General features: G+C 37.7%; 1 protein-coding gene across 1 annotated transcript in view; it reads right to left on the bottom strand.

Moving 5' to 3' along the window:
• CDH12 (cadherin 12) overlaps positions 1-22033 on the bottom strand; it is a 165799-nt gene that overhangs the window by 46215 nt on the left and 97551 nt on the right. The window contains exon 5 of the mRNA XM_075495640.1: positions 4659-4846. Within this exon, the coding sequence (XP_075351755.1) occupies positions 4659-4846 (188 nt within the window). The remainder of the gene's footprint in view (positions 1-4658; positions 4847-22033) is intronic.

The raw sequence follows: 22033 nt of genomic DNA, 5'->3' as shown, positions 1-22033 counted from the left end.
TCACTCTTCCCGTCATTCTTCTCTGTGGCTGCCATGGTCTTTATGATTGCATCTGTACCTGGGTCACCACTTTCTGCCTGCACTGAAGGACTTAATATCACCTGCTCTTCCTCCTCAAAATGTAAAACCACAATTCCCACTCACACAAACTCATGAGTTATGATTATAGGCAGACAGTGCCTATGCACACACCTGCAAAGAGTATTCCCTGCCTCTGGAGAATGAAGGGGTGGGGTGGAGTGAGCAGTCTGTACGGTCTTGCTAGTAAAGCAAGTAGTAGCAGTAATGCAATTCTGGCTGAGGGACGTCAGGAGTCTGCCTTATGCTCACTACTATGGTGTACAGATGCTATCAGACTGCTCTTACTTTATAGCAATGTCCCAGCGCTACATACATGGGCTGTCCCATGAGCAAGACAACTCAGCTTAGTCAGCAGTCAAAATTCTACTTGCTGCCTCCAATTAAAGGCTTTTTAAAAGTGGCCCCTGAGGTTACAAGGAAGCATACACTCCAAATGCCTCCCTGCAGCTACCGGGTCTGTTCATAGTCCCCTCCCAGTTTCTGTTATTTTATCATCACTAAAGTTAGTGTTTCTCATCATGCAGTGCTATGTCCTCCCTGACGTGCTGTGATTTCATGGATACAGCTTTGTCACCTGATCAGTTAGCAGTGGTACATGGCTTACAACAAATAAGATACAGATGTTCCCTGAGCTTCCACTGACCCACATGGAGAAGCTCACCCCATATAGTGCAGCAGTATAGGATCATACCAGGTGAAGCCTAGAAACAGTTTTTTCCTGGGTTTTAATGACACTCTGCACAAATTAGTAATGTCTGAGCCAGACTCAGTGCTTGAACCCTGCTCAGTTTCTGGGTTAGCTCATGCTGAGCCAATTAAGAGGCTTCTGCATGCAATGGGCTCATCCTATAAACTCACCCTTAGTTTAATAAATTTAGTGCCAACTGTCTAGTGAAGCTTGGATCCTTCTGTTTTCCTCTTCTGTTGTGTGTGGTCATTAAAGATTTCATATCAGTTTCAATAAAATCAGGAGCTTGCCTCGGACTGACACATTTTCCCTCCATACCTGGGAGCACTAATTCATGCTCCACCTGAGGCCACTATGCTCCGGTACAAAGCAGATGGTCCCTTCTGTCACCCTGCTTCTTGTAGCTTACACTCACTCTAGTTTGCTGAAGCATTCAGGTAAGATGACAGATACTATATAAATATAAAATGCAATAAACACTGTATTAAATAGCACCAGACAAGGGAAGAAATTGGTCATTCTATTCCTAATATAGTAATATTTCTTATTCTTATACAGAACTGTATGCAGCACTATTCTAAAGCCAGACATTTCCCCCTCTTTATACTGATACTGTTTTCCCTTTTTTTTTTAGGGAGAGATGAAGCTATTACAGTACTAACCACACAGTGGTGCTAAATGGCATTGGGATCATTGCTTTAGCAGAATATAAGAAAAGCTATTCCATTTTTAATATATGTAGATAGCACAAGAGTAGTAGTAATCAAGCTTATATTGGATGATAGCACGAAAATAAATTAGCAACCTAAAGAGATGATTTAAGATGTGCACCTTGTCCAGCTGTAGCTGTTTGCGCCCATTTAGTGTCTGAGAAGCAGAGAATGGCCTTTTGCCTCTGCCAATGCACTTAGCGTGCTGAAAAGAACCATTTGGCTTGTGCAATTTTTTATCATCAAATGTATTTTCCACCAAAAATAAATGTAGTCCAGGAAGGCTTCATTTTTCTCAATTTTGATATAGAAATGTCTCTTTTTTTTTTGCATAACAACAGAACAAAAAAACATCTATGCAGTGACTGACAGTTTCTGGCTGCAAGAAATTTTTCAGGAAAAATAAAAGCAAACTTTATAAATGGTTTTGAAATGTCTCAGCACTGAATTACTGCAGCTCTTACAGCATCAGAATATGCTATGATACCGAAAAATATGTAAACCTGTTTTTAAAGCACATGGCACTTTTTATTAGTGGCTTTGAGTGTTTATTATTTATAATTCATAATTGAAAGTGTTGGTCTTATTCATTCACCAGCTTTGATTTAAAGAAGGACTTAAATGCATACCTAAGAAATATTTGCATAATCCCACAAGGTCAGATCAGTGTTTTGAACACCATGCAATGTGAAATTGCTTCTGTGCAGGCAAATGATAGTGCTGTTGCAGGCTTATACAGTATGGGTAGCATGCATTTTAATATGTGTCTACAGAATTGTGAATGTCCAGCACTTCTGAAAATCTGAAAACTGCAACCCATGAAAACACATTTCTATTATTACAAGTGTAGAGGATATGAAAAGACAACTGAGTTAACAGTATCTTTAAGAATCCAGATTGCTCTTGTTTAACCTGGGATTCAGCAAGGAACTTAAGTGGATGGATTTTGGATGATTCCGAAATGTCTTAGAACACTTGGATCATTTAAAGCTTAGTGAATGGGACCTTTTCACTGAGAAGAGTTTCGTGAAGGGCAATGTGTAGGGTCTGTATGAAGGCATTCTTTGCTGGAGGACCTGCGTGCTGGGTTTATCTTCTTTCCACACTCCTGCATAGAACAAAGCTGGCATTCCCTGACCTTCACAGCCTGTCACTGTCCCCAGGCTCACTGTGATGAAGAAGATTAAGAAGGAATTAGGATTATATTTTTTCCCCTCCTGTTCAGTGACAGAGATCTATCATTTACATTAGGCAACATCAATCGATGTTCTGCTGTTGTAAAAGCGCCCTAAACTTTCTGATATGCCTTAACTTGTTACTGAAAAGACTAAATAAGTGCAGCAAAATACAACGACCAACTCTAAAGTATCTGGATATAGAATTAGTTGTGTCAATATTTTTTTTTTAAATTAGTGGTTCAATAAGATATAATTCCCCATACAGCAGTCTCAAAAGTGGCCATGCATTTTGCCTGTCCTCGTCCTAAGACAACTGTATCAGATAAATACACCTGTGGATGCTTTTCATCAGCAACAAATATTATGTACATGCTGTTTGAATCTGCATTGCCAATGTGAATGTTTTGCCTATACAGTCTAATATATATATACTTAAGCATAAGTATGGAAAAATTCCATTGCTGTGCATAAAAACAAGCAGCACAGCTGAGGCTTAAGACTAATCCAGGGAGAAGTGAATCCTATAAAAAATCTACTCTTGATGCTCAAACATTCATTTTTCAATGGTTCCCACTCATTGCTGCTTCCGATTGGTAGTGCATACGGAGGGGCATGCAGCTGCTCAGCCTGACAGTTCCAGATGGAGCTATTTTTGAGTCATCTGCATAGAGTGAAAAAGGTGATCAGAACAATTTTTAAAAATGAAACAAAGTTTACAAAGTCATATAAGGAGGAAGCAGTAAATTCAAACTTTTAGTCAGAAAATAAGGGGGTGTGCGAAGAATGCAGATTTTGTGTCTCATTGACAAATTACTTCCTGCGGGTATCGTAGCTTCCGTTTTATGTCACTAAAACTAGCAGAAGAGTAAGTGACTTGACGTCATCTGGTCCTTTAATGCACCCATGGATAAATTACTATTTCCCCTGTCAAGAGGCTGAAGCCAGGAATTTCATTGTTAGGATGAGTAAAATGCAAATATAGATCCATGGTCAGAACCAGGGGAAATTTAAGTACCTAAATTCTAAATTTTATTGGAACTAAAGCTTCTCTTTTCCTAAAGCTTGTCATAATGCACATGTCCAGAATTCTTTCCTTCCCAGACCCTTGTGAAGTGTTCAGCTCATAGATGTGTTTATTTTACAAAAATTACACCTCAAGCATGAGCTGTCTATAAAACATAACCTGGCCTTTCAAAATGAGCTGGTGGTTCAGATTTCTTTCTACTAAACACGTTGATTGTTGGTGTGTGTGGACATGCCTGGCCTCAGAAGACAACCATTGTTTAAAATGTGACTGTCCCTGTTTTGGATCTCTCCTACTGAGTGCTTCAATCACTAAATTCCAAATAACACTTATCTTTTCCATCTTCAAAATTCATAAATTCAGTAATCTCAAACTTATTCTAGTACGCTAAAGCAACATCAACAGCTGAGATGCAGTGTGCTCCCTTGCATGAATATCTGATAACTAGCTATGTGGGACACTATTAGGAGACTGGAAGGAGAACATGTCAATTTGCAACCATTTGGGACTCCTCTACCCTGAGTAAAAACTCTGTTCACCACAGTATTGTACAACAGTTTCATTATTAAAATAACAAACATAAAATCAAAATTTTCAAAATAAAATGCTTACAAGTGAAAATGAAATATATTATCTCAAACATAAAATATAGCTCTTTCATTCCATGCTCTGAACTGGAGCATTTTTCATATGGTTTTAGGTGAAAAACTTCCCTTAAAAGAGAAATTATACTTTCTAGAAAGAGATGAGAATTAATTCTCTGCCATTAAAACTTACATTACTTGTGAAAAGTCATACCTGATTGTACATGAAATGAAACACTAAACTCCAATTTCTTTTAAGACTAAGATCACAACCACAGATTCTGATAAAGATAAAAACTACTCTGTGTTACTTATAACTGCACAACATTTAATTCTCTTACCTAGTTTCTTACCTGAGCCATAGGTACATACATCCCCATCAGTGCCACATACCTTTTTCAGTTTGATGACTCCTTCCTGGGTGTTCTCATCTGTTGTGATGTCAAACAAGTTTCCTCCATCTCCTGGAACTATGTTGTACTCAATTTCTGCATTTTTCCCAAAATCAGGATCCACAGCTCTGATCCTTCCAATAGCAGAACCAACGTGAGAGGACTCAGGTACTTTTAAATGGAAGATACCTGTGGCAAAGTGGTAAACAGTCATTCTTGGGATTTCTTGATAATTAACATAATATTTCTGATTAAAACCATGGAGCCTGTGCAAAATAAACAGACTTAAATCATCCAATTAAAACGATGAGATCAAAACAACAAAGGATTAGAAAAAGATATGCATGTTTTACCCGTTGAACATGTTAATTTCCCCTACTTTCTAGATTTGGTCCAGTACAACTGTAAGAGCCTTATCATCTCTATCTCTTCAGATATCTATCTATATTTCTATCTTTAATTTTACCCATTTGGTTGACTCTTTTGAATTAAATTCTACTTGTAGACAGTACATGTTTATAAGTATTTTCCTCCTTCTATGTTTAACAGTTTTTAGTATCTGAATTTTTATTTGGTTTGAGGAAATATATCTATGCATTTTGCAGTAGTTGAAAGGAAAATTCAGTGGAAAAAGGATTTCCACCCATTTCTGTAATATTCACTACTATAATTACATGTACAACTCCTGGGGGAGAAGAGTCTTACTTATACATTAGCCACCAGAGGGTGCTCGTACTAAAATTTCAGTGCTAAACGTACATTTTTAGCTCTGAACACTTTATTTTCAGTTTATTTACTATTAGTGGTAATAAAAGTTAGAAAAAACACATGAAAATTACGCACTTTTAAAATAAACATTACTACTGATGTGTGAGGACAAAATGGTTTCATTCAGGGAAACGCTATGTTGAAAAAGTGCTAGACAAAATAGCTAAAATAGCTAAAAGAAAAGGTCCAAAATACTTTGAGTCAGCCTGGACTTTAATGATATCGGTAGCAGCAGGCCTTAGTTTATACCACCGTGCCTGGTTTAGTACACCGCTGCTGAAGTGCCTGCCTTTCCTATTGAGCTGCACCTCTGGCTGGAGTTGTTATTTTGCACAGCTGGTAGCGAACGCCACCATGGCGAGTATTTCCAGTGGGCAGGTAGTGCTCGCTTTTCTTCATGCAGCAGCCTTTCTTCAGTCTTTCTTCAGTCTTTCTTCAAAACCACCAGCAGCTTTTGGAACTGATTTCAGCGGGCCCGGGGTGTTTGATTCGCTTCCTCGTGGCTCTGCACAAAGTTGGCATTTGCTTGCCCCATCAGCTGCACGTTTTGTTTTCCGGGGTCATCCCTCCAACCGCTCTCACAGAGCAGTCACTTCAGTGCAGGAAAACGTTGGCAATGGCCTTCTCCGTTCCTCTACATGTGAATACATAGGAGGAAATTTACACCTCTTTTTCAATAGTATAGCAGGACAGGCGTCTGTGACTAGTGGGAGGCATATTAGGGAGATGTGTCAGAGATTTCCTCCTGGTAGTGGTTTAGTCACACTTCCCGAAATAAGGCTCTGAGAAGTTGTATATCATGTAACAGCAGGATAGATGGCTTTTGCATCCAGCCGCTGAATTAAACAGCAGACGCTACTCCCTGTCGTTATCTCCTTTACAATGCATGCTGTGTCAGCTTTTTCAGCTTTACAATACTTCCAGGTGAGGAAAAAAAAAATGACATTAGCACTGCTGGATTAGGAGCAAAGCTACGCTTTTGTGAGCTAGTAGTTTGGGCTAATTTGTTTGCCTCTGAAAAAAAGAGTTTTGTCTGCTTCCTCCCTCTGTCCATCGGTATGCAAAGTATATCTGACGGCCAAACTTGCTTTTTTTTGTTTGAGAAAATCCCTGTAAGTAAAGTCTGCTTGTGTCAGCGTCCACATTTGGACATTAGCGTATGTGGCTTTGTAGTACTCATTGACTGAGCTACTAAGGGTTGTGCAATTATCATTTCACTATTTTTTCCAAGGGAACATACTAAAGGAACCTTTCTTTCTTCTTTTTCCAAGGGGATGTGCTAAAGGAAGCTTCACTTTTTCTTCTTAGTATTATTTTAACAGCTGGAAAGGAGCACTATGATGAAAAATATTATCAAGACAGAGGAGCCTCAGCTATTTCTCAGTTGTACTTCAATGACCGAATAAAGAACAAAATTTTAACGTGGTCTGCAGGAGACAATCACAAATCCTCCTATTATCTAATGTGATTTACAAATGTGCATATTACTGGGTCTCTGTTATGCAAGTTATTCAGAAGAAGTGGAAGAAAAGGGATCCAAAAGGGCTCTGCCTACACTTGAATCTTATATTACATTTCCACAACATAGTTCTGTTCCTGATGCCCAGGTCTTTCACAGACTCTTACATTGTATAACAGAAATCATTGCTGCAGTGTTTGCTCTTTACAGCCACAATTTTGGTGAACATAAAATGTAAGAGCATATGATAATGGATTTTTCCTTCTTTGCCTAGTTGATCTATTCTTAGTGAACTGAAGAGCACTCAGATTCATTAAAACAAACATTTCTCTATAAAATACTGTACCTGGTTGTAAAGCATACAGGACTTAGATGAAGTCAAAGAAACACTACATTACTCATTTCAGATTGTTTAGGCTTTTATCAGTTATTTTCAATGACTTGGCATTTCATCACTTCCAGAAATTCAACAGCAATAAAGATGGGGTCATTCAGATTAATTTGAAACTCTGAAGTAATCTTCAACTCTGTCAGAGTCAGATCTCTGAAGATGTAGTATGTAATTACACTTCCATCGTCCTCCTGTAATAGTGTCTTCACAGCATATGGAAGCTGTTAATGGTGCTACTGTGACAACTTACTTTCAGAATAAAGTAAATGAAAACAAATAATGTATATTGTTGCCAGCTCAGGGAAAAACTTTAAGAGAATATAATGTATAGCATGAAAACCTTCTCCTTTGCCTCCCCAGGAAATAGTCTATGTACAGAGGATATTTGAAATGATCAATACATGGTGCGCATGAAATGTAACAGAACTTCTTGCTGTGGACTTGCTGTGACAGTTTGGCATTATTCAGTTTTTATTGTCCATTTTGCCTGTATACACTACTATCTCCATTTGCTATAGAGGTATATTGAAACAGGCCGGAGTAATAACCTTTTACTCCCGAAGGTCCTGAAAACCTTGTTCTCTGCAGCTTCTAGGAATGATGGAAAAAGCAGCTCAGGCAAACTTGTGCAGCAGCTGGTTATGCTGCTCAAACAGTTCTGTCAAATTTTGTAGATTGTCTCATGCGACTTCTCTGCCTACAAAATCTTTCCTTCTACTTGCATGTATCTCTTTTAAATGTATTTTCTAAGTTTGCTGTTGGCTTTTGTAAAGGGTGAGTGATGTAGGATGTACCAAAGGAGCAAGCCCTTACTTCCCTCAGACTGCACTATGAAACCAGACTCTGCAACTAGTTACCCTTTTGCTGATTTCAGTCACATATATTGCATGCATGTCGGAATGTTTTCACATGTAGGAAAGCTAGTAGCAATACATATTGCCTGGTCAAGATTTTTCGCTCTGTTGTAAATGGAATTTTAGAAAAAAAATTAAAGGTTATTTTTAAGGCCAAAAGTTATGCGCCAGTTGACATGCTTAACTTATGTAATACTTCGCACTTAAATTACACTTAAAATTCAACCCAGAATTCAAATCTAGAGAAAGCCCAGTGATTATGTAGCTTAACATAAGCATTCAGGCATTCCTTTGTAAAGCCTGTGTAATCTCTATGTGACTCAAGTTGTGAAATTTCCTCAGAGTTTCAGGTTGAGCAGCATCAATGAGGATGATAAATGAGTGATGATGCTGTTGAAGCTTTTAGGCTGAAATGACTGACAGGGCTTATTACTCAGCCCCAGGAGCATTCAGGAAACTAAGGTGGAGGTGAGCTAACAACTCATACACATAGCCTCCGAGTTTCTAAAACAAAGATGGTTCCAAAGTGCATAGCGGGAAGAAATCAGAGCTGAGTAAGTGACAGGTAATCAGTCATATTGACTGAAATTCAGCACACATTTACAGTTCTTTTGACATGATTGGATTAGTTTTAGTTTTTAAGGCTCAAAAGCTGTTCTGGGGTTTGATTTTTACTTACAAAAGGGTTTTTTTGCTTTGTTTCTCCACACCTGCAGTTTACGGGTACACCATCATTTACCAAAAAGGTTTTCAATTCTGATAAGAATACGAAATGAAAACCATCATTAAATCTCATCAGCAAAACAACCATTAAGAAATAACCCAGGTTAGCATCTAAAGGCTTAAGCTAAATGCATAATGGCTTTCAACCAAACAGCTGTAAATCCTGTTTGAGCTTTTTTCTAATCTGTCACCATACATGTACTGTATGTATGCAAGATTATCCTCTCCTGTTTTTTCTTTGGCTATATTTTTTTCAGTTTTCTTTGGCAGCTGTCAAAGTATTGCATTGCAGGTAATCATGATAGCATGAATCTTATAAGCAACAACACTGAAATAAAATAATTTCTTTCTCTTTGATCTAAATCTTTAATGTTTTCTCACAAAAAAAAAACCAACCCAGATTATGTATATTGTAGTATTCTTGTTAGCTTAAAACACCAAGGCATTTCAGTTTTTATCCTGGCCAGGTTATAAGGCACTGATTTCTGTCTATTTAGGAAGAATCCAAAGACAACAGTTCATATTTAGTTGCTGGTGTTCTAACAATAGTGTAATAGGCAAAAGAAAGGATCCTGTAAATAAATACAAGCAGATACTCAGTGTACTAAACCTGTTACATCAGCTACAGCTAATCAGCCTAATAATTAGCAGCATCTGATGTACATCCTCCTAAAACTGGGAAGATGTGATTTAGCACAGCAGTCGGATATATTCAGGCCTCTTCTAGCTGCGTGCCCTGCAGGGGGCTGGGACCCTGAGTAGGGAAGAGAAAGGCCTGGCTTTGTCACCGTGTGCTCTGATGCAGGTCACGTATGACCTGGCATAGGCTGGCAAAACTCCACTTATGGCAAGGCTTCTTCCATCCTCAAACCCACTGCTCTGAGTTAGGGTTTATGGGCTCATCGGATGTAGTATAACCATTCTTAAAAATTCCTGGTTCTCTGCTGTGGATCCCAAAGTCCACACCTAGCAAAAGCTACACCTCCCCAGACTGCAGAGATCCTGGATGTCCAAAGGTCCCCAGTTCTTCAAGGGAAAGTGAGCAGAGGCGAAACCCCTTTTGAGTTTGATCCTGTCCAAGTTTAGGGTAATCCACATGATGGAGCTTCCCCAGAGCTGGCAGCTGCTGAGCCAGGACTCTACCAGCCCCTCAGGTGAGCTAGCAGACTGAGTTTTTGAGGCAGTCCTCTTTTTTCCTTCCCTAAAGGGGAAAAAAGTTCATCATACCTGGCATAATTTTTGTATATGTGCTGGTTTTGGCTGGGATAGAGTTAATTTTCTTTATAGTGACTACTATGGGGCTGTGTTTTGCATTTGTGCTTGATAATACAGTGTTGATAATATAGAGGTGTTTTAGTTGTTGCTAGGTAGTGCTTATACTAAATCAAGGACTTCTCAGCTTCCCATGTTCTGCCAGGTGCACAAGAAGCTGGGAGGGGGCACAGCTGGGACAGCTGACCCCAACTGGCCAAAGGGCTATTCCATACCATATGACATGACGTCATGCTCAGTATATAAAGCTGGGGAAGAAGAAGGAAGGGGGGGACATTCATAGTTATGGCATTTGTCTTCCCAAGTAACCGTTAAGCGTGATGGAGCCCTGCTTTCCTGGAGATGGCTGAACACCTGCCTGCCCATGGGAAGGAGAGAATGAATTCCTTGTTTTGCTTTGCTTGCATATGCAGCTTTTCTTTGCCTATTAAACTGTCTTTATCTAAACCCACAAGTTTTCTCACTGTTACCCTTCTGATTCTCTCCCCTATCTCACCACGGGGGAATGAGCGAGTGGCTGGGTGGTGCTTAGTTGCTGGCTGCGGTTAAACCATGACAATATACTGAAAAATTTCAGTTTAACCATTTGCTGTTTGTTCCACTGATAAGCTGTTGTCAGAAAGCTTTCTAAAAATAAACCTCCCCATTGCATGTCAGAGACTAATTCCACAGAGCATAGTATCCCCCTTGTTGGAGCAAGGGTTCAGGACATGGGAAATGCCTATTCATTTTCTCAGCTGAAGATACTCAGACCCACAGCTTCTGTCTCCAAAGAGTGCTGAGTGTAGCAAAGACAATAGAGAATATTGTTTAACAGCATAATGTAGAAATAATTCTAGAAGAAGTTGTTTGGAGCCACAGACACTCAGATGTGTGTGTCCAAATACGTAGGCAAGAATAATACTTAATCTTCTTTGAAGAATCTTAAATTTTCTTTTGTATGGTGGCACAGTTTTACTGGGAGAGGAAGAAAATGCTCATTTCTAGAACTGCTTCACATTTATAATTAAGGGTTTCTCCTAGATGATATGGAGTTGAACTCTGACAAGCGGAGGAGAACAAATCACATTCCTGAGTAACTGCTTTATTCATGCTATTATTACTATATAGGAAAGATTCTACCATTATCACTTCCCCTTCCATTGGTCTTGCTATACAGAAAAGTGTTGGCTAAATGGTCATCTGTGCGAAGTCTGACTTTGTCAATGCATGTTAGACAACGCAATGTGTTAGACAACGTGCTTCCTAGATCGCTGAGGGCTTACGTGGAAAACCAATTGTAGATGATCAGCTTTATTATGTGTCATGACCAATAAAGAACTGTACTGCTAATATCCAGTCTACTGTTTAAGAAATTATTACCAACAAAAAAAGTCAGTAAAAAAAGTCCAAAATACAATGAGAAAAATAATTTTTGGGGGTCTAATTTAAAAGCTTGAATCAAATGTTTTTATGTAAGTTATATAGTAGTTACAAAGAATTATCACGTTGTAGCATGCCTTACGGATAGAAAAAGGATAGTTTTCAGGAGAAAATGTCTTTCCTTTTTCAGAATCTCAGGCAGCATGTAATTGGCATTTATCAGGTAGGTCTATTGGTAATATTCTGGTGATCACACTGTTACCATGAAATAAATCAATACACTTATTCCCTCTATAAAATTTGAATTGCATGATATATGTGAAATGTTAACATGATAAAAAGTATATTGCTGAGGATGGGATACAGAGTTTGTAATGCTCTGCTTAACATCTTTGCTTCTTAAATATCTTGCAGGAGCTTTTTCATATTTATTACTCTGGCACAAAATATAATAACACAATTTTACTATAATTTATTCACTCTTAAGAATGTGGTCAAACCATTTACTTTAGGATCTAAGCCAAATGCTCTAAATCATCTGTATTGGAAGAATCATTTTTCTCTCCATCGACTAAGGAAATTAGGGCCCTATCTTTAGTCCTTCAAGTCACACCTAAGTTGCATGCCTAAAATCACCTAAACAAAACATGCTCAACATCTGTAATACTCAGAAGACTCCCTGTGAATCTTTGATTGTCACATGCTTATCGGGTATATTTTATGTAAATTGTTTTCCCTAAAATATATATTACTTTTCTTCACCATGTTGGCACAGTCTGAAGCAGAAAATTATTATTTCTAAAGATAAAATGTGAAATCAAGTACAAGTGCATAATAGTTTACTGTTCTTTGTTTTAAGTTTTGGTTTACTGTATGTAGTTTCTTTAAAATACTTGCCATTCAGTGTGTGATACAGATCAAAAAATAATGATACAATAGGATGGCAATTGGCCTCATATTTGTAGTCTCTTATACTTTACAGCAAGTATGATCAACTTATCAAAAGTGATGTTTATGTCTTCCAGTTTAAGTGTTTAAAGGTGCGATCTCTATATAAATACTGCTCCTTTTGCAATGAAATCTGTGGGTAGTGAGTGCTTAATTATAGATCCTTCTCTTGAGAGCATTGGTGATCACATTTATAAGATCATAAAATTTGCTGTGGAAGCCACTGAGAAAAAAATAATTGTCATGAATTTGAGAGAAAACTTGAAAGAGTTCCTCTAGAATATTTCTGTCATTTTCTTTTTATTTCTATAGCTTGCTTTATGCAAAAATTCAACTAAACATGTATTTTGGACTCAGAGAAGACAGTTTCAAAACTCTTGGTATCTGTAGCTCCTATTGCTGTCAGTAGGAACCTTTGGATTGTTGCGAGCACTTTTTAGGCATCCCTTTTAATGCTTTTACAAGGAGGGGAGCACTCCTGAAAATCTGACTTCAACTGTGGTTGTTAGGTATTTCTGAAAATCACGAGCCTAAACTATTGTTATAATAATTAGATAATTATGTATGGTCTGTTTCACTTCATGTTGCGCTGTAGCCTCTAAATTTTCAGAGAGCAAGCCCACCACAGTCAGAAGCAGAAAAGCTGTGTTGATTTCTTACTTGGATGGAAGGCCTCGGGGAAAAGGCAGATGCTGCCAGAAATTATAGTGACACAGCAAGTAACACTGTAGTCTGAGTCAATTTGCAACCAATTCTCAAGGCATTGCAAGGCAACCCCGTGCTGTTAAATCTGTAGCCCTAGCTACTCTTCAGTATCAGAGCAGGTGGAGATGCATAGTGCTTTTAAGCCATCCCAAGGTTACCGTGGATAATTTCATACATCCAATCTAAATACTCTCTGTGTTTTGAATGAATAATTTCTTCACCGCTCCTCATAGAAAACACATTGGGATGGAATGAATGTCATGATTCCTGCCAAAGGTTGCTGAATTTCTATGAACCGTATTTGTTTACACCTTCTATACAGAAGGTAGCAGATGTAAAATACAATTATTAGTTATAATAATCTACTATGATGATAATGATGTGCTTAAAAATAATTGACCTATAAATCTTGTTGTTAATGATCAATTACCACTTAAACCTAATGACAGGGGGGAAATGAATTGGATAAGTGCAGACTAACAACAGAATTTTATGACCAATAGATAATATTTAACTTCTAACCACTACTGTGCTCATTTGTATTTCTTGGACTATTGCTTACTGTACAATCATAGCATTACATTTTACCTAGTGACAAATTACCTATATTTTTCATTGGTTATGGAATAATACCAAGAAATAGCTATATTTGTTTTCATGCTCTGCTTTGCAGCTGAAGGTTCAATCTCTCTTAGTTTAGAGCTTTAAAGAGGATTTTGTTTCATTCAATCAGTACTTCAAACAGTCCTCTAAGAATAGCCTTTGCTAGTTATGCATTCTTGAGAAAGTTAAACAACGATATAAGTGTAGCAGATGTAAAATTTACTAAACATTTAGTGTTTTGAGAATCTATGGTAACTGAATATTTCTCCCTCCAGTCTATTTCTCAAGATTTTTTACATTATGCTTTAGTTGGGTTTTGTGTCATTGTTCAGTCTGAATCAAATGTTTCACTCTTCAAGATGCTTTATGATCAAGAGCATGCAACAGTGATAGCTACCCCAAAAAAAAAAAAAAAGTTTCTAGGGAGGTTTTACTAAGACTACATCCAGTTTTGGGGGCAAATCAGCTCTTACTGAAAGTGCTTGCAGAATTCTGATGTGGAAAAGAATAAGAAAAAAATAATAGAAAGTTGGAAAAAATAATAGAAAGATAGAAAAAGAATAGAAATAATAGAAAAAATAATAGAAATAAATGTGTAAATAGAAATCTGTATAGATGTTGAATTTTATGTTAACTCCTTTATGTTGCACACACACCAGTAACAGTAACACAAGCCTACTTAACTGTCAGGTGCTGTGACCCAAGGTGGGCTGCATGGCCTGGATTGCAAAGCACAGGCTCAAAAAAGCTACAACTACACAAAGAAATTTCATGTACCAGCTGTACTCTGTGGTCCGGAAGCTAGCCAGTATAGAATGGCCTATTTCCATGTTATTAAATTCTTTTATCCACACCAAAATAGGTCAGCTTCATGGAAAGTGACTGCAGAGAATAGTTCCTGATCTATACTAATTTCTCCAAATGCCTTGAATTTGTCTGAGAAATCTTTACTTGGTGTTGGTCAAAACTGTGCCCAGTGACTGTGCTAAGGCTAACAGTATAGATGATTTAAACGTCCAGGAACTTTCCCTGACACTCTCACGCCCTTCTTTAAGTCTTCAAAGCAAAATAAAATGAGCCTTTGTATACCTTATTTTAGTCTATGTAAAAATGTTTATAATTGCACTGATTAAGTGGTGGTGTAGAAAAAAAAAAGTACAGAGGCTTTTTTATGACTAGCTGTCAAACGTGTAGCTAACTCAGGTGGGTCAAATAGAAACAGCAGGCAAGGGTCACTGAGCTGACAGTGTAGTGGCCAAACCAAGCAAGATGGAGCTGTAAAGAGCTTATCTGAGCTGGTGAAGACTCATGATCTCAGTACAGCAAAATCTGGAGAGACTCAGAGCTGAAAATGAACCAACAAAGGATAAATTATTTTACCAGTGTTATTACTAGGGAGAAAAAAACCACTTAGGGAGGAGAATGAGGACATGGCCACACTGTAGTTACAAGATGAAATGAGATCAAGGATAAATTTGTGTCTCTTTTAGGAGAAGGAATACTGAAGGCATGTTGAATGTAAGGATAGACAGGGTGAGGAGGAAAGAGAAGGCCAGAGGAGGAGGAGGCAGAGATGCAGATAGTATGAGACTTGGAAGGAACCTGGATTAAAGAGGAGTTACCCTAAGTCCTCTTCTGATTCCTGTAAGAGCACTGTGCAAATACTGGTCTGCTACTATTTATTCATGTACTGATTTGACCACTGTTTTGCTGGTGTTAAAGCTGTAGTTAAGTGACTCATTGGTGTAACAATCCAAAATTATGATGACCTCTGCATGGCTGCTGGTTTCATGACTGGCTTACAATTGCATGGGCCCATTTCTGGAGTCTTTGCATTCCTGTCTTCCATCACTCATTGAAATTGTTGGTTAAAATATATGTTCAAGTTAAAAATAAAGTTTTAGTTTACCAAAAACTCACAGGTAAATGGAAATCAGACCTGCTTAAGATTTTCTGACATTGAAAGATTTAAGCTGGGTTTACAGAACCAAGCTGGTGCTTTTTTCCCTTTTGTTGTGGTTTAACCCTAACCAGCAACTAAGTACCAAGCAGCCGCTTGCTCACTCCCCCCTCCCCAGTAGGATAGGGGAGAGAATCAGAAGAGTAAAAGTGAGAAAACTCACAGGTTGAGATAAGAACAGTTTAATAATTGAAATATAATAATAATAATAATAGAATATACAAAGCAAGTGATACACGATGCAATTGCTCACCACCCGCCAACCGATCCTAGCCAGTCCCTGAGCAGCGATCACTTCCCCCTATCCAGCTCCCCCCAGTTTATATAACAAGAATGATGTCATGTGGTATGGAATAGCCCTTTGGCCAGTTTGGATCAGCTGTCCTGGCTGTGCCCCCTCCCAGCTTCTTGTGCACCTGGCAGAGCATGGGAAGCTGAAAAGTCCTTGACTTAGTATAAGCACTTCTTAGCAACAACTAAAACATCAGTGTGTCATCAACATTTTTCTCATACTAAATCGGAAACACAGCACTATACCATCTACTAGGAATAAAATTAACTCTATTCCAGCTGAAACCAGGACACCTTTATGTCTTATGGCATAGTGGTTAGAAAATTAACAAAGACGGAGTAGACCAGGATTCAACCTTCCCTCCCTTTCTGATTCAAAGCAAGCTCTGACTTGGTCTCCCACCTAATTACTGCCTGCAGGCTAGTCTGCAATGAATCTGTCCACCTGTCCTGTGCAAGTATGTCCCATTTGGTATGAAATAAGTAATTAGTTGCTGGAACTGCTTTAGGGCATCTTGTCTGCCCGGCAAATTCTTTAATCAATGAAAGATAGACTCGTTTTCATTCCGAGAGTCAATGAAGATACAGATGCTGTATACAAAGCACAACAACTTTAACAGGAGTACCAAGAGAAAGCCATACTTCCCTATCTCAATTGCAGTGGGTGGAACAACTTCCCAGAAAGTTGGGCAGACTTGTAACAATACATAATTAGACAGGTCGGAGCTCTGAACCTTAATCCCAAGTAAGTTTTCTAGCAAATTGTCCAAGAAGGGAGGGAATAAATCTTCTTCATCTTTTTTTTTTAATCAAAATCTCTGTTTTCATTGTTTTAATTTTTTAGGTTAGTTAACAGAATAGTTTTTTTAATCACACAGTCCTTTTCTGTAAATGTCTAATTTACTACTGGGTAGGATCTGTGTTGTATTCTTCTGAAATCTTTAAAAGCAGATATCATTATCTGTGGAACTTCTCTCTCATAGGCCACTCATCCCAAGCAGCGGGTTAAAAGATTTTTCTTTCTGTCTCATGTGGACCAGAGGACCTTTTACTTGCACTCTGCTTCTGAACCCAATTTTGCAATAAAATCTGAGCAAGACTGGTTCAAAGCCACATGAATGGAATCAGCCACATTTAGTTTACTGAGTGAACAAAATTGACCTGCTTTTATATAGTAAAACCTATGCTAAATAGTGTGTGTGCAATTTCTGTGATGTACTAAGCTTCCCAGAATATATAAATAAATAACTATGATAAGAGTTTTCAATCCAGAGGGTGTATGCATATGTATGTATAGGCAGACTATTCCAAGTTCAGCACTTGGTTGTCTTTCCTTTCAAAATATTTCTACAGATTTTAGTACTTGAAAGTAAACCTATTAAAATATGCTATGAACCAATAAATAATCACTGAAAATAGATGCTATCTAAAGGGTAATAATACGTAAAATCTATTCCTAATATCTTAATTGTGAAAGAAATAATAGATCTACATAATAGATCATGCAGGTAATAGATCTTTCAAGTAACATGCAAGCGTTATACAACTAAGAGAAAAAAAAAAAAAAGCTCTCTCTTATAAAGGTCTTTTTCACTTGCACTGGAATTCCTGAAATTGCATCAATGAAAGATATTTTTTTGCAGTTTCTGAATTGTCCATTTTGTTGACTTTTCTATTTAAGATTGTTGTTTCCTCTGCTGTCTCCAGTGGAGGGTTTAATACATTCTGTGAAATACATTGTACTGGCCACTCTTGAAATCCAAATCCAATTAGCTGCAAAACGCTACAGTATGGACAGGCAGATAATGTGCAAGGTCTTAGGAATGATCCTTCAATCTTGCTTTATTTAAGGTGTCATTACCAGAAAGATTAATACTTGCATTTCTGTTTGCAAGCCTGTTAGCATTTCTGGAAATCTGCCATGCTGTTTTATGCAAACTAATTTGATGGATTTAACTGGGATGCTTCTGGAAAGACCAATGACAGCAAAAAACTGGCCCTTGTGATGTCTAGGTGTTGCTCTACAGCTGTCTGAACATTTTAAACGTGGTTGCAAAACAGCTCTGAGATAATGGTTTCTGACCATCAGAGAGCTGTTTTTTTTTAAAGCCAAGATGTGCACAAGTTCACAAGACAAAATTCAAGTATTGGGTCCAAACCTTAATTCATTTTTCTTCTATTAAAAACAGTTTTCAATCATTCCTCTACAATATTGACTTCTCCAGTGAGTTGGAAATGGTATGATAAAACATAGCTTTAGCCAAATATTTCTTTCGAATAAAAAAAGTAACTTAAGGAAGTGTCACCTTAAAAACACATATCTAAAAAATAAACCCAACTTATTGCTGACTTCATAAGACACTTGAGAATGGTCTTTCACTTGCTAATATCAGAATAAAAACTGTATAAATTTTAAAATTCACTTGCATTTCTTCTATCTCAGGGCCTTATCCTCTAAAAGTATATTTATGTCATATTAAAATAAAAAGACATACTATTCCTTTGACTAAAATGATTCCCATGTGCTTTTATTGCTCAGTATATAAGGGTTTATTTCTCTAAATTGCTTTCACAGTCACTCTGTCATCAGTGAACAAAAGAAAGAGACAGGAAAACTGAAGCACAATAACCTTACAAAATATGAATCAACCACTTCACTTAATTGGTTTGATTCCATAAAGTATAATTTATACCAACTAATTATACAGTTTTTGTCATTTAAATGTTGAAGTAAATACAACCCATCCATCCTTTCTTGAAGCTTATTTTAAGAGTTGGAAACAAGCCATAGTTGTCCTTACAGCTAGCTCAGACTGGTCTAATGCTTGAGGCGTTAAGGGTTAGCCCATTAGCTTCTAAGAAGGATGTACTGAACTGTCTTTTTACTTAACCAGCTATCACGTATGTGAGTAGCTGAGAGAGAAAGGCCATCAGTTCCCTTCTGGACCAGGATGCATGCCTACAGATAAACAGCTTTTATCCACTCTTCTCTGTTCAAAGGCAATGTTGTGTTACACCAAATTTTCATTTAATTGCTCGAACATCATTGCTATGATAGGAAAAGTACTTTCTCTTTCAGTCTTTGCCTTATTTTTTTCTGGTTTTGGCAAGAATCAAACTTTGGTATGAAACATTTATTTTAATATTTATGAAGAAGTTCTATCTTTAATAATGAAACATGCACAATAATGCAGAAAGTCAGTGTACTAATGAAGAGTCAGGCAAGACACATATAAAACACTTTTGGAAATAAATTTCCACTAATAGAATCATGCAGATTCATTTTTCCTTCTAGTTATAAAGAAAATATCAGTTTTCTGAAGTGTCTCAGTTTTCTGAAATGTGGGCCAATAGATACCTGCAGGTCAAACAACTCTGATTGAAATATATGATGTTTAGAGGTTCCCCTTTGTTACACTCCTCATTACTGTGACACATGCAAGGTGGGAGTTCCCCACTGAATATACTCAAAAGCACAGGTTCTAAATAAAAAATTCCATGTTCAGCAGGATAGTCAGTGGTTTTTCATCACTGGATGCTGATATCCCACCTGAACCTGCCTGTCTCCTTAAAGGACCCTCGATGAGATGAAGGTATTCTGTGATACATGTTTTTGGCAAGCTTGTAATGTATTATTTATCAATGCAGCTTCTTCCAACTATTAATAATATATGTTCTCCCACTTCTACCATGAAATCTTTTTTTTTTCAGCTTAACTGAGTTCAGAAAAGAAATTTAAACTTTATTCTGTGATAACTAATATCTTCTTATTTGATAAGGTAATCTATAGCATGACATCTTTGGTATAAGCGCTTTGGGAAACTGTCGTCCTGATTATGTGATGCAAAAACATTTACCCCACAGCAGTTAGTGTTAAAGGACCTTCAGTCCCTTTTTTCAGTCTGCACTTGGACTTCCTGGCTTCGTTGGCCAACAATGAGTAATGTGATGCTGGAGGTCTCAACTCCCGGCAACAGCGAGGGCTCCTTAGCTCTTGCCAGACCTGAACTTGGCACCTACCTGGACCTGATTTTAAAGGCTTATTTTTCACATAAACTAAAATTCTGCACAAGTATCCTTTTAGCTATGGTAGTCAAGCAAATGACAAACTCCATTTCCCGGCAGGCAGTTACTCTGAATCATTGCAACGTTTTCAAAGAGCAAAACTGAAAAATACAGTTACTATAGTAGAAATAAAATTCATACTCAACTTTTTCTCTGTTAATTATTTTTGTTTAGCTGTAATTAGCCTTGTGAATTTCAGGCACATGAGACATCATCTCACATACTGCTTAATCAAGTAAATCCTCATTGATCAGGATTTTTGCTTTTACTATTTTGATTAAGCAGAAGTCCTTAGTTTACAAGAACATAAATATTTTTCCTGTAACACATCCCAAAAGAAAAGAATATTTCAGGTAATTGTCTGCCTTGGTCAAGCTTGTTCCAATACGCTAGAGTCCCCATACTGACATTTTAGCTTGTAAGCCATGCTAAATGTTTATTATTTTCAATATCAACATGAACTTCCAATATTATTCTCTTCTGTTTTGTTGAGAGTCACTGCTATAATTCAGCTTCTGTGACATTTGATATAATAGAAAGAAAAGGTTTTCAACCCTATTAGTATGCAAAGCACAGGACAAGGTTGGTCTCTTGTGATTTTTTTTGCTCCTTCATAGCAACAATTGGGCAAAGACGTCATAACTACTGTGCATGCATTAAATGAGATCTCAAGGCTATCTTCTTCAAAGAGGATGATATATTCCATGATTTCTCTGTGTCATGAAAACTGTCTCACGTTATGTGAGACTCGTGTATTTTTTGCAACACCATAGTAGATGAAGGCATACAATAAAATAGAAAATTACTAAGGTCCCTAACAGCAAAGAAAGTAAAATATACAACGAAAATCAGACATGGGAAAGAGCATTGGGCCCAAGGAACTTGCCAATGTGCTGAGCTTTTCAGTTTCCAGGAAGTTACATTCTTTCTTCTTGCACCTATGCTACCCTTCCAACAGCAGGGGTTCCAGCTGAAAGGAAGGAGCAGACTGCACTTGTGGGCAGTTTAACAAGTATTGAGGATAAGGACAGAGGTAATGTTGGTTCAAAGAGACCCTCTGGGATGATTTGCTTGTTGACCAGATTTGGAGCATCTCACAAGTGTGTCGGCAGGATGTCAGGAAATACAAGGAGGTGCCAGGGGCTGTAGTCCATGTGAGCACTGACAAAATAAGGTAAGACTGGACAGAGGCCTTAGGGGTGAAATTTAGGCTGGCAAGTGAAAGCTGAAGTGAAGGACATTCATAGTAGCGTAGTCTGAAACTGTCTCACTAAGTACAATCAGGGAGAGAAGGATGGAAAGCCAAAGCTTTAAATGCCTGGCTGAGAAAAAGGTGTAAGGAGAACTCATTCACATCATTGGAAAGTAGGGGTACTTGCTAAAGAATGGGTGCCCATAGAGAAGATGCAAAATTCATTTCAGCTGTAGGAAAAAGAGGCTTCAGACAGTTTAAAACCTTTCCTATGACCTTTGTGATTCTAGCTGAAAAGTTAAGGAAAATTTGCAGGTGTTGGAAAGCACAAAATTTAAAAAAATGCAAAAGTACTAATGGGTGATACAGATAAAAGGTGCAGTCACCAGAATTATGCATTCTTCACTGAAGAATGATACAAAAGGTGACAGTAGTCCAGTAGGAAATGCAGAAATGGTAGATCACACAGAATCAAACTAGGGTCCAGTAAAGAGGAGAAAGCAAGCCACGGTATAAAGCCAAGGGTTAAAATGGGAACTAGTATGGGTAGCTTTTATGTCTAATGCTAAAAAAGAATATCAGCATAATAGGAATGTTCGAAATCTGTGGGAAACAAGAAAATCAGTCAGGCAGGCAGTACCAAGGAGCAAAATACACAGGAAAGGCAAAGTAGGCCTTATCAGTGGAGGAATAATGATGGTTGTTAAAGGAAGCTCTAAGTCAAATAAGACTTAAAGAAGAGAACAGTATTAACGCTAGCTAGTCAGGAAAAGTTCTTTAGTT

The sequence above is a fragment of the Mycteria americana genome, chromosome 2 (genome assembly GCF_035582795.1).
Source record: "Mycteria americana isolate JAX WOST 10 ecotype Jacksonville Zoo and Gardens chromosome 2, USCA_MyAme_1.0, whole genome shotgun sequence".
In the NCBI taxonomy this organism is placed as follows: Eukaryota; Metazoa; Chordata; class Aves; order Ciconiiformes; family Ciconiidae; genus Mycteria; species Mycteria americana.
Note: the sequence above shows the minus strand (reverse complement) of the source record. Positions and strands in the feature narration are given on the sequence as shown.